The sequence below is a fragment of the Phoca vitulina genome, unplaced genomic scaffold (genome assembly GCF_004348235.1).
Source record: "Phoca vitulina isolate PV1807 unplaced genomic scaffold, GSC_HSeal_1.0 scaffold46, whole genome shotgun sequence".
Lineage (NCBI taxonomy): Eukaryota > Metazoa > Chordata > Mammalia > Carnivora > Phocidae > Phoca > Phoca vitulina.
This window is the reverse complement of record NW_022589749.1, coordinates 2,879,625-2,896,120: the sequence shown is the minus strand read 5'-3', so window position 1 is coordinate 2,896,120 and position 16,496 is coordinate 2,879,625. Positions and strand designations below refer to the sequence as shown.

The window sequence follows — 16,496 nt, the reverse complement described above, 5'->3', positions numbered from 1 at the left end:
TGGGCACAGAGCAGGTGGTCAATACGCAGAGCCATATTTGTGTGTGCATATGTATATGTGTACAGGTGTGTGGATTTATTAACCATACCATATTACCCCTAGGGAGAAAACTCATCTGGCTGCCTGGAATAATACTTGGCCAGGCTACGATAATTTGCATTACTGTTCAGCAAACACCCATGTCCCTCCCCTTCCTGGTCTGGGTGAAGTTTACAGCCCTATCCTGCTGAAAGGCTGGGTCAGGGGCACTCGGGCAGCTCAGTCGGTTAAGCGTCTGACTCTTGATTTCAGCTCAGGTCATGATCTCAGGGTTGTGAGATCGAGCCCCATGTCGGGCTCTGCGCTCAGTGCAGAGTCCGCTTGAGATTCTCCCTCTTCCTCTGCCCCTCCCTCTGCTCAAGCATATGTGCTCTCTCTCTCTAAAATAAATAAACAGGGGCACCTGGGTGGCTCAGTCGTTAAGCGTCTGCCTTCGGCTCAGGTCGTGACCCCAGGGTCCTGGGATCGAGCCCCACATCGGGCTCTCTGCTCCGCGGGACGCCTGCTTCTCCCTCTCCCACTCCCCCTGCTTGTGTTCCCTCTCTCGCTGTGTCTCTCTCTGTCAAATAAATAAAATCTTAAAAAAAAAATAAATAAATAAAATAAAATAAAATAAATAAACAAACAAATGAATAAAAAGAAAGCCTGGGTCATATGACTTGCTTTGGCCATGGAATATTAGTGAACGTAATTGGAGAAGATGCTTTGAATGTGTTTGTGCAGTTTGGCTTGGCTCTTCTGATCTGGTGATCACCTATAGGATGAGCATGCCCTAGGAAGCTTCTCCTTCAGGGAGACATGTGAAGCAAACTTGAAGTTGACAAGAAGCCTAGAGGAGAGACTTGGTTAAACCAGCCCAAACCTACAAACCCAGGAGCTTGAGAATAAATGCTAATTGTTGTAAACCATGGAGTTTTGGGAAAATTTGTTATGCACCGTTATTGTGGCAAGAGCTGACTAATACACTGGCCAATGTCACACCTCAAGATTTCTTCCATACAACGAACAACAACAGAATTCACACCTGTTTTGGCGGCAGTGTGATGCAGTAATTCTCAAATTCTTTATTGGCATAAATAATTCAGACAATTGGATTTTCACTAAACATTGCACTAAACACAAGAAACAATAGGCTTGCCGGCTCAGAGGCTCACAACCTGTCCAACAGCCCAAGTTAGAAATACTTTTTTGAGAAGTGTAGAAAACTTTATAAATGATTCTGTACAAATATACACAGTGGACTCTCCATCCATCTGGCCTTCTTTTCCTGGATGCATCTGAATCAACTGTTCTTTCCCAGCAACGAGACGTTGGCAATGAGTAAGAGAGAGACAGAGACCGAGACAGACAAAGATAAAAAGGGAAGAAAAGAAGTGGCCCCAAAAGGAAAACATGAAACCAACTTCTTACATTAACTCATTCTGCAACAGTCAACACAAACACAGAGAAAACAATTTGGACCATTGGTCCATGTCAGTCTGTACAAGAATTCATCTTTATATATATATGTATATATATATATATATAATATATATATGTATAATATTTATAGGTATATATACTTTTTGTATAGAAAAGGTAACAGCGTAATTTACATAGCGAGAAAGCTTTTTACAACTGAGAATTTTCCTAAGGTCAATAACTTTGAGAGTAATCAACCGAATGAATCATGCGGTAATGTTCATGGAGTGGACCCCAGTGCAAGATCAAAGCACAGGGAGAGAGAAACAAGCTGAGGGTAGGACTCGATGGCCCAAGTTTGGGGCACTCACCACATGTGACCAGACTCATCCGGCCCCAGTGAATGCCCTTGGCCTCCATCTTGGGGCCTTGGAGGGGACTGGTCTTGCCAGAGGCTCTCCAGCTTCCTAAGTTTGAACCTCTCCCCTATGCATGCTGACCCCACAGCAGCTGAAGGGTGTCTTTATGAGTCTTGGGTCCCCCTCCCCATGTCCACCAGTACACCAGCCCCTAAGAAAATGGATGACACCCACCACCTCTCCATTCCAATCCTCCATTTTTTTCTGGAACATTTCCCTAGAGGTGGAATTCCTAGGGACGTTTTGATCGGGCCAGTGAGAAGAGAAACCACATATACTGAGCACATACCGTGTGCCAGGTATTGGGCAATTCTATTGACATTCATTATTTCATTTACTCCCTCCAGTAACCTTGAGGGTTAGGGATGTACTAAGTGCTAGCAGGCTGCATGAAGCTAAGAAAAATCCAAGGAATGCTTTGGGAGAACTGCCGGCACTGAGAAATTGATGGTGAAGTCATTATCCGCAAGAGGGGATGGCTTAAGAAATGCACGTTGAGACAAGCTGAAGCAGGTAAACCTGATAATTTACAGCAACCACACACACACCATGGTAGTCCTATGGTCAGCGAAGAAACTGTTTCCTATCCTTCAAACCCTGACATACATTTGTAAGGACAGTGGGACACAATATCCCACCGAGAGGGCACATTTCCACATTTTATGCTGTATTACAGACCTGGCCTGTGGCCCACTATGATCCCTAGGTCTTCTTCAGTACTCTGTAACAAACCAGTATTTTGCCCGTCACACCTGTCATGGTTAGTTGGAAACCCTTAGAGTGGGGTCTTTCCAGCAGTAAATTTCCATGTTCACACACGTCCTTGACCTCAAAGCTCCAGTGGCCTATGCCACAGAGTGACATAAACTCTCCATGAAAGAGGCCATGGTGAGACAGCTTTCTGGTATGGCAAGACATGTGTGGGCCTCAGAGAGATCAGAGGCACAGGTCACAAGAGGAGGTAGGAAGGATTGTGAAGCAGAAGCAAAGACAGGGAAGAAAATGCTTTAGAGGGAGGGCTGATCACCAACCCATCCACAGCACAGATACCCGTGGTTTGAAGAACCCAATGAAGGGGTCCTAAGACACGGACAATGTGTGCAGGCAGGCAGGGATGCAGAGGGAGGCCTGCAGGGCCAGAGAGAGCTGCAGAGAGAATCTGAGGCAGCCTAAGTATGACCTGATTCTAGTAAGCACAAAACCCTCCCAGGGCATCATCTTCTCCAGGACCCTAAGGCCAACTGCCAGGACCAAGACATGGCAGGAGAAGGTGGGATCTCTATGTCTGAGCCAGGGCACCTTGTATTTGGGGATGGAGTCTCCCAGGACCTGACACCATGCTTGGGGGAAGAGCAGGTGAGAACAGAACAAGTGCCCAGGGTCGGGCTTTCAACAAATCATGATCTTGCCTCTGCACATGGGCTGTTCCTTCTACCTGACACACTGTTCCCTACCTCCCACTCCTCTACTCAAATCTCAAGACGAGGTGCAGAAGTCCCCTCCTCTGAGAATGCTTCCTCGAAGGTCCCTGTTGGGGTTGGGGGCTCCTCTGGGGTCTCAGGATCTCTCTCAGGGCCTGTCTATCCCCTCCTCTAGACTCAGGGGTTTCCCCAGAGGCCGGTGCCACTCTTCTTCCCCATTTTCCCAGGAGGCACTTAATAAATACTTGCTGAATGAATATATGACATGCAGTCTCAGGGACTGAAGGCATAAGGGTTGCTTGGTGCTGGGGTCAGTGAAGGGTGTAGTGAGTGTGGCTGGGGACACAAGCCTTGGAAATATGGGAAAGATTGTTCTAGAAGCCTTCAGCAGCTCAAATGGTAGCACTTAAAATCCACCAATAGGCCAAAAAGTTGGAGCTTCGGGGGTGCTAGAGGAACACGGTGTGGCAGTCGTTCCCCATGGATCTCCCTCCACGGGGAGCAAGGGCGCTCAGCTGAACCACAGCTCGGCAGTGGGTGTTGGACCCACTCGGGTGACCGGATGCCTGATATTCCGCCATTTGGGCTTCCGGCCGCTGTGTGCCCAGGCCTGGGGCTTTCTGAGGATTTATTCCTGACAGCAAGGTTGGGAAGCGTGTGTGGGGGCAGGGAGAGGAATAATCTACAGCACTCCCTGGGGCAGGGAGCACAGGGGCCCCAGGGAGGGGCTGCTTAATAAGGGGGAGGAAGGAGCCGGAGAAGACGCTGTGCATCTCACAGTTGTGCTTAGGCGGGGCCCGCCCTCGGCGCCCGCTCCAGCCGGGCACTGCCCGGCTGCCTGCCCAGGACTTGCAGGGCGCTGCCCAGCGCTCCGTAGGAGGCTGCTTGGGGGGCCAGCAGGCCGGGGTGGGAGCCTCGCCGTGGCTGGACCAGTCCGGGAGGGCGGCCTGGTGTCTACACTGTAGCTACAAAGCAGTTACTTGAACTTACACGAGTTCATATGTACCCATTTTATTATTATTATTATTAGCAACACAGATAGAAAAATAAACAAAGGAAAATGGCTACAATCTTGGATGACCAATGCATTGCATTAATTGTCCAAGACACACTGAAGCGGCCACTGCCCCCAAGCCGGGCAGGGCCGGGGTGGGGAGAGGTCGGCGCCCCCCGCAGGGAACAGGACCCCAATCGACTCCGCATCCTTCTTGGAAGGTGCTTGGCTGAGTATCCCCAGCTCACCAAAACAGGTTTCCCAGCCCTGGTCCTTTTGCCATGCCTGGCTGCCCTGCTCCCCCAGTCCTGGGATCACTGGAGTCGGGGGGATCGGATTCTAGGGGTAGAGCCACAGGCCCCACAGAGCTCGACCACGGCCACTGCCCGCCGCCATGCCCACATCAGCCACGTGGGACGGGATCCAACTGCCACCTCTCATCCACACCATCCCATTTTACTGCTTATTCTCCACCAGAGACAGCTGTGTTAACTCTCTCCTCAACAGTGAAGTAGGGGATTGGAAGGAGGCTGGCATATCTGGGGACTCTCCTTCCCCGGGGAAGACAGAGGGGACTTACCCTGAGTGGCCCCGGAGAGCAGCACTAGGGCTGCCTGAGGCCAAGGTCAAAGAGAGGAGCCAGCTTCCTCGAAGGACCATGGGAGGATGGAGTGGACCACCATGGAAGAAAGGGGGAGGATGTGACTGGTAGAGCCTGAGGGTCACTTCCTACCCCATGAGCTGGGGTTTCACACCTGTCTTGTCCGTGTAGATGGGGAACGGCCAGTCAATGTCCTCCCTCCCTAGGCAGCCTTCCAACCACTGAAGATGCTAAATATTCCTCTTAAAACCCATTTCTGTGCCATCGTCACTTGAGGATCTTCCTCCTTGAGTTTTTCCGTTTCCCTCTGTCTGATTTCCTTCTTCTCTGCCAGGCTGCAGATGGCCACAAGCTGGATCTGGACCCCAGTGATCTGGGCAGGAGACAGTATACTCAAGACCTCACGCCTTGGCTCAAACCAGTGAAGATCAGATGGCGACACGGTACTCCTGGAACCCCCCCCCCCGCCCCGGTGCTTTGCCATTGCCCTCAAAAGACCTTCAAGACCCTCCCCAGCCTGGATGCTCCAACTCTTGGGCCTCCAGTGCCCAGTGCAGTTCACCCCCCGTCCATCCTGCTCACCGGCCATGGCCTCCGTCCTCCCCTGGGGTCTCTGTTTGCTGCCGCTTCTGTCGAGAATGGTGGTTCTCAACAAGGGGTGATTCTACCCCCTATCCTGCCCCCCAGGGGACATGTGGCAATGTCTGGAGACATCTTTGGTTGTCCCAACTTGGGGGTGGCAGGAAAGGGAGGGTGCCACGGGCATCTGGTGTGGGGAGGCCAGGGATGGCTGCTCAACATCTTGCCATGCACAGGACAGCACCCGCCATGACAAACGTCCCCAATATCATCAGCGCCGCGTTTGAGAGACCCCGGCCTAAAAGGATCATGCCTTCCTCTTTCCCCTTCTTGAGAGCTCCACTCAAATGTCACCTCCTCAGAAAGACCATTGCACCTGCTTCCTCCACAGCAGGAACCCCCCCCCCCCCAATCTCCTGTTACTGGCCCGCTGTTGGTTTTCCTTCCCTAAGCCTCCATGAGTTGTGATTCATATATTGTGGGCGGCTCCTTGTCCATCTCCCCTGCTGGACTCTAAGCTCAGAATGACTTTGTTTCACTCACTGCTGAACGCCTAGGGTCCAAGATGTAGTAGATGCTCAATAAATAACCCATCGAATACATGGCCAATGACGAGATAAGCCCGCTGCATTCTGAACCAACCCGGATGTTGGCATCTGCGTGAGGATGCCAAGACCCCTCCTCCCCCCTTCACCAGCTCATCACTTAGCCCTCCAGAAAGGCCTCTCCATCTATTGTCTGCCTGTGTTTCTTCCTGCTATCCTAGCCCCAGGCTTTCCAAAATCCTCACTGTAGCTCTGGAAGTCAGGGTATTTTTAAACGAGAAGAACTAGCCAAGCTGGTGGTTTTTCTCTTTTCCTTTTTTTTCCTTAAGTGGTGAAAAAGAAAAACTAAGATTTGTTTTTAATCATTAGACTTTCAAATCTAAGAAGGCACGATGCAAATAGCACGTTGGCATAAACAATTGTTGCCCGCTCAATGGAGGGAGGGAGCCTTTCTTCTGAGCTAATTTAAGCTGAATACATGGCAGCTATTTTTCATCCCTACTATTGTGTGACTTTCTCCTCAGCTCACGGGCCAGGCCGGGGGAGATGTTATCTGGCAGGAGGTGGTGGTGGTGGAGGATAAGGGGAGGAAGGAAGCGAAGAGGCAGCAGACGGAAAGTACTCTCAGCTGCTTATTAGAGGCAATTCAAGAGCTCAGGAGTAGAGCTGGTGGTCCACTAGGACCCCAGGGAATTCCACCTGGGTGAAAATTTGATTTTGAGCCTTCCTCGCAAGGAAGGAACCAAAAGTAACTGGAGTCAGGTTCCTTTTCCTCACTCTCTCTATGCAACAGTCCTTAATTCAGAGATGTCCAGGCTGAACCACAGAAACTTTTACAAGTGGCTCCAAGAACAGTCCTGCTCCCCTGCCTAATACCACACACGTACACACAAACTATATTTCCTTAAGGTCCCCAGGCCTTCCAGCCTAGATGTTATGTGGTTGGTGGCAGCATTCAGGTCTCGAGGAGAAGCCATTCCCTGGAAGATAAATGATGTCTCTCCAAGCAGGCAGATTACCAAATAGGATCATACCCTGGGTCTTAAGGACAGAATCTTTCTTTCTGCATTTTCCAAATTTCCAGACTGAAAATAAACTACCCATGTCCCCATCCAGTGGCAACTCTGATGCCGAGGCTGCATCCGTGCTCAGCAGAAAGGCGTGCTGTGATTGATTAGTAATGTCTGCCAAGAGTACCGGAGGGGACAACCGTGGCAGAAATGGCACCTATTTGTCCTCATTGGACTAGATCACTCTTCCAGATCTTCTAGATATAGATCATTCTAGATATTCATCCCAATAACCTAGCTGAGATAAAAATTCTGGTGAAGACCTAGCTGACACCCCTGAGGGCATGACTTGTCTATTATTTCCACATTGGTCATCAAGCCGTGGTATGTTGGGACAGTCACCCCCACACAGCAGATTTGACCCCTCCATTGAAAGACACAATGAGCCAAGAGTTTTCTACTTTGTGGCATCCTTGTGCATGGAACCACTGTCCACATGCATGGAACTGGGGTCTCCCATCAGCAGGCCTGGGCAGAGTATGTGGGGTGGCAGGGGCAAAGTTTACTGGGGGTCAGCATTTCCTACCAGTATGGAATGGAAAAGCAGGAGCATCTGGTGACCAGTGGCCATCCCCAGCCTCATCTCTGTGCCCAGATGCATCTCGTTCACCTTCCAGGTTCATCATTCACAGTGCCAGCCTCCCGGGGAGGCCAACTCTGAGCAGGTGGTCGATAAATACTGGCTGGTGATCAGCTGCTCTTTTCTGTGGGCCAGCACATTGGCCTTTGCTCTCAAAGGACCGTGCAAGATATCAAGTCAAACTCACAGAGATTAATCTTGTTGTGGATTCAGAAACCAGCCTGGGAAACCTTGGGAAGAGCAGCCTGCTGTCAGCCTTTTAAAAGATTTTACCCACACAGTAGCGTGGTTAAATGCTCTGATAAGTCCTGCAACCAAGAAAAAAATTTAATCTTGGTTTGCCTAAGCATTTCCAAAGCATGTTTGTCCCAGGACCCTTCTGATAACGCAACATTATTTGCATCTCGTCTGCTATGAAATTAAAGGTCTATGGAACATGTTTGGTAAACTGGGCCTAACCTAGATCAGGCAAGCTCCAGGCAAAGCCCATTTCCTCCAGCTCGGTCCTCAATAGAAGCACAGTGGCCATCTCAACTCCATGGAGATGAATCCTTCGTATTCTTGGTGTTAGGGAAAGGGGCTGTGTGATCTCTACGAGCAGGAAGGAACGAGCCATTCCCACCCCTGAGAGGGAGGAGCACTCACTGGTGAGTTTCTGGGGACAGGGGATCACAGTTAAACATCCAGTCCGGTATGAGAGAGGCAGAGGGCCGGGCGGACGGTGCAGGCTGCTTGCAGCAGGGGAGCTGGAAGGACCCAGGAGAGCAGCCTTGTCAACCCAGACGCACCCTTCCTGGAAACCCGGGCCATTGCCGGCAGCCCGTCAGTGTTCCCAGACTGAGAGCTTCCGTGCAAACTCCTCCAGGGGTCCCCACCCTCTCCTGTACCCTCCTTCAACCACGTCCTGCTTTCTCTCCCTCTCTCCTGCTTACATGCACATGACCACAGAGGCTGGTACAGTAACCTCCCGGGGGGCAGTGGGGCATAAACCACTCAAACGGGGGTGGGTTCCTAGGAACGCATGAGGCCAAAGGCTCATATTTAAAATGTTGTCTCTACCTCTTAATAGGCTGGCTTGCATTTCCCACAGTTTCTTCACCTATGAAATGGGGACAACGGTACCTGTTTCCCAGGACTGCTGGCCCGGCACATAGTAAGTGCTCAGTGAACAGAGGCTGTAAGAGATGGATCACTACTCTTGCCTCTCAGGGCTCAGATGCTCTGGGACCCCTGGCCAATGGGTCTCTTTACGAGTCACATCCATAGAACCTGGCAAATTCATTCGGGGTGATGTGGGATCCATAGCACAGAGCCTGGTTGTGGGAATCCCATTAGTGCCCGACCCCGCCTGTGGAGTCCCCTCCACCTTCCCTGCAAGGAGGGGCATCCGGCCCCCTGTGCCAGCGGCTCGCCCCATCTCCGCGTCCTGCAAGCTCTTACTGAGCACCTACTACGTGCCGGGCAGTATACCAGGTAAGACCGCTCCCCGACTCTCTGCCCCAGTTGCTTAGAGAATGGCGTGGCTGGTAGGACCTCAAGACAGGAACCAGTCATTTGAGCTGATCATCAGGAGCAGTGACTAGAGAGGAAGGTGGCCCCCTTGGTGTGACGTGGAGAGAGTCAGGGAGAACGAGAACTTTCAAGACCCCAGACCCCAGGTTCGGAAGCCCACACTGCATTTGCTTCTCCTTCCCCTCAGAGGTCAGGACTATTCCCTTGCAGGTGCGTGCAGCTGACGGCGGCGGCGGTGGGGGGTTAGCGGAGGCTGGGGCCCGGGGGGAGCATCCACCTGAGCCTGCTCAAAACCTCACAGGCACAGCGAAAAAGGATACAGCAAGCACACGGCTCGCCATGCTCCGTTCCTCTGCTGCTGAGCAAGAGCAGAAATAAAAGCAAGTGTCAAGCCACCAACCACTTCAGACTGGGCTGAAGCACACTCATTCGATGGTCAAGTGAGCATCACACAACAGACAGGCCGCCCACCCCCACCCGTGGAGATGACATCGGGACTATCGGACCCAGGGATGAAGGTGTCAGGTTTGATAAGAGCAACATCAGCGTCCTGACCCTCATGGCACAGGGGTTCTGGGACATTTCTCCCAGGAGGTCTGCTGTGGAAGAACCACGGTGACCAGTCAAGGCATGAGAGAAAGCTCCTTAGAGGGTGTTATGGGTTGAATCATGTCCGCTGCGCACGTGCACACACACACACACACACACACACATACAGGAGACACGTTGAGGTCCTAAACCCCAGTCCCTCAGAATGTGACCTTACTTGGAAGTCAGGTCGTTGCAGGTGTAATTAATTAAGGTGAGGTCAAACTTGAGTAGGGTGGTGTCCTTATATGAAGAGGGACGCACGGGAAGGCCACGTGAGTTTGGAGTCAGAGGTGGAGAGATCCATCCACAGCCAAAGAATGCCAAAGATGACCAGCAGCCCACCAGGAGCTGAGAAGAGGAGGCCAAGGAAGGACTCCCTTGCACAGGGGGGGATCAGAGTGTGGCCCTGCCGACACCTTGATTTTAGGCTTCCAGCCTCTAGATCTGTGAGAATGCATTCCAGTCGTTTAAAGCTGCCAAGTCTGTGGGCTTTGTTATGGCGGCCCTGGTCAACGAACACAGAGGGAGGGTCTTGGGTGGTGGAGTATCTGGAATAAGACCAGCCCTTGGGGGGAGGGGGAGAGGCGGGGGGGGGGGGGTGTGAAGGGAAGCCCGGCAGGGGATGGGGACGGGGAGGGCGAATCTGGGGACTCAAGGTTGAGCACAGCATGGGAACAAAAGCCAGGAATAGGAGTGTCACCCAGAAGGTGCCTACAATCACAGTCTCAGGAATATCAAGGGTCCTCGTGAGGGACGGAATTGCGCCCCCGGCCGCAATACACACTTCCCCCTAACCCCCCAGATTCCTAGGTCGAAGCCCTAACCGCCAAGGTGATTGTATCTGGAGAGAGGGCCTTTAAAGAGGTAATTAAGATGCAATTAGGTCATAAGGATGGGCACCCATCCAGTCGGACTAGTGTCCCGTAAGAGAGACAGACACCGGGGTTGTGTGTGCCCAGAGGAAAGGCCACGTGAGCACACAGCAAGAGGCAAGCTGACAGAAAGCCAAGGGGGGAGGTCCTAGGAGAAACCATTGCTGCCGACACCTCGGTCTTGGACTTCCAGCCCCCAGAACTGTGAGACATCACTTTCTGCTGTGGAAGTCCCCCACCTACGGTATTTTGTTACACGCCGGCCTGAGCTGAATAGGGTCTTAAATATAACCGGTCCTCCCACCCTCCAAAGCCCGAATTCCCTCTTTATCACGCACACCAAGCAGTCTCCATGTCTGCCCAGCCCTCTCCAAGGACAGGGAGCTTCCCACCACCCCAGGCGGCCCATCTCGCATCTTGGGGCAAGCTGTTAGAAAGTTCTTTCCTCCCTGGAACGAGTTCTCTGCCCCTCTAACTCCCAGCCTGGTTCATGTTCCTCCCTTGGGAGCCATATGCAAGTTGGCTTCTTCAGTGAGACAGTCCCTCGATCAGAGGTTGGCAAGTGTCTTCTGTAAAGGGCAAGGTGAGAAGTATTTTCGGCTTTATGGGCCACACTGTCTCTGGCACCACAGGACCAAACCCCGTGGTTCGTATGGAAATGAATGGCGGTGGCCGCGTGCCAATACGATTTCGTTTATCGACATTTGAATTCTATAGAGTTTTCATGTATTATGAAATATTCTTCTGATTTTTCCTCAGTTAGAGAACGTAAAAACTATCGGGGGGGGGGTTGGATATGGCCCTGGGCCATACTTTGCTGACCCCAGTTCTAGATTTTGCAAGATGGGGACTGGGCCCGGGTCAAGTGTATACCATTTCCTTAGATGATCCGCCACCGGCAGTGAGGGGGGACAAAACCTGTGGGAGGAGATGAAGTCTGGTTTTGTGGGGTGGGGTGGGAAAGGGGCAGGACCCGGTATCCTGGATACAAAAGTCTAGTCGTCAGAGATCAATCCAGGGCTCCTATGGACCAAGAAGCCAGAAAGAGGGGGGCCTCTGTGGCAAGATGGGGTTTTCCCTGTTGACCAGCAAAAGGAAAACCAGGATGAAACAGAATTAAGTAAAGACTTTGAGTCTCCAGCTTCATGCACGGGGATATCTCCACATATGGCCAAGGGGGTGCTCCCTGGAAAGGGGGCCACATTGTAGGAAATGCACGTGGCCTGGGAAGTTGGGTAGCATTCAGGGTGCAAATCCACGTGCCCTTCAAAGAAGGCAAGGTCAAGGCTTCCCCGGGGCATCTTCACTCTGGGGACTGGTGCACTTGGGAAGCCTGTGTAGGTAAGGGTTTGCTCAGAGCAGGGCCCAGGGATAAACAACTTGCTGTCGGGCACAGGGCACCTGCACACAGCGGTGATGGGGACAAGTGCACACACACACAGTCTTTGTTGTGTGGATTCTATAGAATGAGTCACAGGCGAAGCTGGCAATGACTATGTAAACATACACACACCTCCCCCCTTTTTTCTTTTTTTCCTCGCAAAAGATTAATGAATGTGACCTCCTCCCAATATTTGACTCATGAATAAGATTGAGGTCAGCAGGGAAAGCAGAGATTTGGTTCTTCCTTGAATTGCAATGTCTGCAAATGAAAAGTGCCCTCTAAACAATTCACGGTGGCGTCACCAGGAGGAGGGCGGCAGGGAGGGGCTTCGGAAGCCTGGCTGCTGGAGACTGAGGAAGGTGGGGGCAAAGTAAGGACATGGGTGAAGAGGGAGAAAAGTCAAGAGCAGGTGACGTGTGGCCAAGGACGGACCCAAGGAACCCTGTTTTGCAAAGGAGAGAAACTCCTAGGGAGACGGGAAGGCTGGGGTATCCCCCTGGATCCCTCAGACCTTGTCCTTAATCTTAAGCTGGTTCTTGTGAATAGATGGAAAAATCAGCCTTTGGAGCCCCACCCCCGGGTCCTGCCAAAGGCTCTGGGGGGCCATGTGAGTGAATTCTGGAAATGAGAGCGGCAGGAGGGAGCAGTCCTGGCAGTCCCTGGCATTTCAGCTGCAGGGCAGCTGTGTCCGGTCTGCCCCTTCCCGTCCTCATTTCCTTTCCCGCACTTAGGTCCATGACAAAGACTGGGGTCCATGGACCCCAGAAGTCCTGATTGGATTAAAGAGGAGCCAGGATTGGATTTCAGGCCTTTGGGGAGCTGGTGGAGAGAGCCGAGGCAGGCCCAAGCCCATGTTCGGGGTTGGTCCACCAGCTGGCTTGCTGGGATTTGTGCAGGTGGGTATAAAACGGCCCCGAGATACTCAAGTGTTGAGCCAGGAGCCACAGTAATAGAAGTCCCCAGAAGAGGTACATCCGCTTAGGACTAGCCCACAGGGGGGCCTTTCGTCTCTGGTCCTGTGCAGATGGGAGCCCATTCAGGAAGGCCCTCTGAGAGGCTCAGGGGTACCCCTTGGCCAGAGGCTCCAGAAGCATGACTATCTCATTATTTTTCCCAGTTTGGAAAGCAGGCTTGGCCCCCAGAGCACGAATCAGTCTGGGGATCACCCAAGGTGGGGAAGACCTCCACACACCCCTTACATCAGGTGGGATGCTGAGTCTGAGCTCAGGTAGGATTTTTGAAGTCTTAGGTCCCCTCTCTGGGAGGGGGATGTCAGGATAAGGTAGTGACCAGAAGAAAATCAAGCCTGGGCAGTGCCCAGGGAGGACAGAGAGACTGTGGGCTGACCCTGGGCATCCTACCTGCTGCCCAGCTGCCCCGCAACCGCCCTGCTGGGGGACAGGTTTCCTTTTGGTGCCAAGTCAGATGGGCTTTGGGAACAGAAGACATCCCCTCATAAGGGGTGGAACATAAGAACGTAAGACAAGAGGCTCACTGCATTACTCTGACTGCCTGACCTGCTTCCTGGATCCTTCCCGCACAACACTTGGTCCCAAGGTGGCTGGGAAAAGCCACCAGCCCAGGAGGGAGAGAGAGGGAGGGATGGAAGGCATGAGCACTGAGCAAGCACAAGACAGACCTCTCATGGGGAAACCACTTTGGGACTCGGCACCAGGCTGGAGCTGAGAACGCAGAACCTCTACAGCCTTCCTCCTCACCTCCCCCGGAGGACTTACTAAGGCTAAAAAAGGGGGGGGAATCCTTTGCAAACAAGATGCCGTGCATACGCCATATAATCCAACACACATCTATCAGGGACCCGCGCCCGTCTCTGTGGCGGACAAACTTAGCTGGTGTCGATGCCAGAGCAGGAGGAGAGAGAAGGAATGTTCTAGAACTTCCTTCCCAGACCCCCAGTTCTCAGGGCCCAGACTTCAGGGGGGTGTCAAGGATGAAGGCGAGCTGCAAGGAGCCCCCAGAAGTCCTCTTGGCCGGGAAGCCACTGTGCTTTTCAAATGGCAGGGGAGCATGGGAGCAGTAAGGCGTAAAGGGACGGCGCCCTCACAGAACAGGAGAAGGTGGCAGACATGGGGAACCATGCCCCAGAAAGACCCAGAACTCAAAGACATGCAAGACTGTTTTGTGCACTTGGAGCTACGTGCAAAGGAGCCACAGATCACGACAGGCTTGGGTGGGAGCCTCTGAGAACAGATGTTTACAAAGGAACAGCTGAGCTCCCCGGCCCAGGTCCTGGCCCTGTGGCCTCAGCTCCCCACACCACCCCATCTTTCCAGAGAGTGCAGCTGGGACCCACCACCCAGGGACCGAGTCAGCTGAGGGGTGCTCCAGGGCTGGGGCAGTGGGGGGCTCTTGCTTGTCACGGGGGATCGAGAGCAAACGGCATTGCACACCGAGCCACGCACATACACACAGACCGGTCCTGTGAGCCTGCCCACGTGGGCCTCCTGCTCTCGCCTCCTTGGTCCAGGGGCTCCACCTTCAGCCTCCAGTTCTCTTCTCGACACGGCCCCTGGGCCGCACGGATCAATCCCGCGTCTCCCTGGCTGGCCCCAGTAAGTCCTAGCTCAGGGGTCCCGAACCCTGCCCGGGCAAAAGGGCACGGGTCTGGGGAGTGGGGAAGCTGCCGAGCTCGGTCGTGCAGTGCTCCCAGGCCGGCCGGGATCGGTACCCTCTGATGGTGAGCCTCTGGCCTCCTGAGCTGGCAGAGGGCAGAGCAGGGAAGGAGAGGTGGCTCGGGGGCTGAGGCAGCTGAGTGCTGTCCCTTTGTCCAATGGTCACAGCCTGCAGTGGGGAGAGAAGAGAAGGGCAAGAGGTCACTGGACACAGCAATGCCATCTTTGGTGAATGAGCACCCTCTCGGTGGGCTAGGAGGCTTGGGATGAGCTGTTCCTGTCTACAAGAAAAGGTGGAAGGGACACCCATTTATACTGAGGTCCTACTATGTACTGGGTTCATGTACCTGATCTCATTTAAACCTGAGAATAGCTGGCAAGATAGGCAGCTTATACCCCTTTTGCAGATGAGAAAATGGAGGCTCAGAGAGGTTAAGTGTTTTGCCCAATGGTGCACAGGAAGCAGCAGGGTCAGGATTGGAACCTAGAACTCTTCCCACTTGAGCAGGTAGCCTCTGGACTAGGGATGGTCCCCAGCATGTGGGCAGGGCTGCTGCCACGTGCTGTTGCTGAGCATGCTCGGCAAGGGCTGGAAATACAGGAAGAAGAGGTGAGACCAGGATCCACACCATACACTCCTGCTATGAGCAGAGGCTTTGCTGACCACTGTTGAGCCAGGATCTGGGCAATCATGGCAGATGTTGGTGCCCACTCTCCCAGCATGGTTCTAGAAAGAACCCTGAAGGTACACAGGTAATCTTTGTGTAGAAGGCAGCAGAGTAGAGGGGTCAAGATCATGGATTTAGGATCCAGACCAACCTGGGTTCCAAGGCCTACTCTCCTTACTAGCTGTGTGACCTCTTGGAAGGTACTTAGCCTCTCTGTGCTTTCGTTTTCTTCTAATTAAAAAAGTAATAGTGCCTGCCTCCTAGGGGGAGCTCCAAGGAGTCAGCAAGACAGTGCAGACAGAATGCTTGACACAGTACCCATTACACATGTTTGATAGGTGGTACCCAGATGATGGAGATCATGCTGGTGGTCGTGGTGATGATCTAGACCAATGGCGTGCAATGGACATACAGTGCTATTTAAAAGAATCGGAAGCAGGGACTCCAACAGATACTCGTATGCCACCGTTAACCGCAGCATTATTCATAGCGGCCAGAGTGCAAACAAACAAGGATCCACCAACAGATGGAAGGACAAGCCAAACATGGTAATACACACAATGGAAGAGTACTCAGCTGTGGACAGGAGTAACATTCTAATACGTGCCATACTGTGGATGAACCTAAAGACATGCTACGTGAAGACCCCAGACACAAAAGAACAAATATTGTAGGATTTCACGTGTATAAAATATCTAGAATAGGCAAGTTCACAGGGACAGGAGGTAGGTGAGAGCTTACTGGGGGCTGGAGGGAGGAGGGACCGGGAGTTACTGTTCAATGGGTACAGTTTGTGTTCCGAGGGGACAAAAGGCTTTGGAAATGGTAGTGGTTGCACAACACTGTGAATGTGATCAATGCCACTAAGATGACAAATTGAATGTTATATATATTCTACCACAATTTTTTTTTAAGTAGGCTCCATGCCCAGTGTGGAGCCCAACACGACGCTTGAATTCATGACCCTGATCTCAAGACCTGAGCTGAGATCAAGCAAGAGTCAGATGCTCAACTGACTGAGCCACCCAGGTGGCCCTCTACCACAATTCTTAAAAATAATGTAATATACCCAAACCCTCAGAGTTGTATATTTTAAGTGGGAGGATTATATGATATGTGAACTATATCTCAACAAAGCTGTTTTTTAAAAAAAGAAATGCCACCCAAGTCATGGAAGTCGTAAATTT

General features: G+C 52.3%; 1 protein-coding gene across 2 annotated transcripts in view; it reads right to left on the bottom strand.

Moving 5' to 3' along the window:
* Positions 1-999: 999 nt before the first annotated feature.
* The window catches only part of KSR2 (kinase suppressor of ras 2), a 417,297-nt gene continuing 401,800 nt past the window's right edge, over positions 1,000-16,496 (bottom strand). For both annotated transcript variants that reach the window (XM_032431391.1, XM_032431394.1), the window contains exon 20: positions 1,000-14,810. In XM_032431391.1, coding sequence (XP_032287282.1) covers positions 14,804-14,810 — 7 coding nt within the window. In that variant the 3' untranslated portion in view covers positions 1,000-14,803. The remainder of the gene's footprint in view (positions 14,811-16,496) is intronic.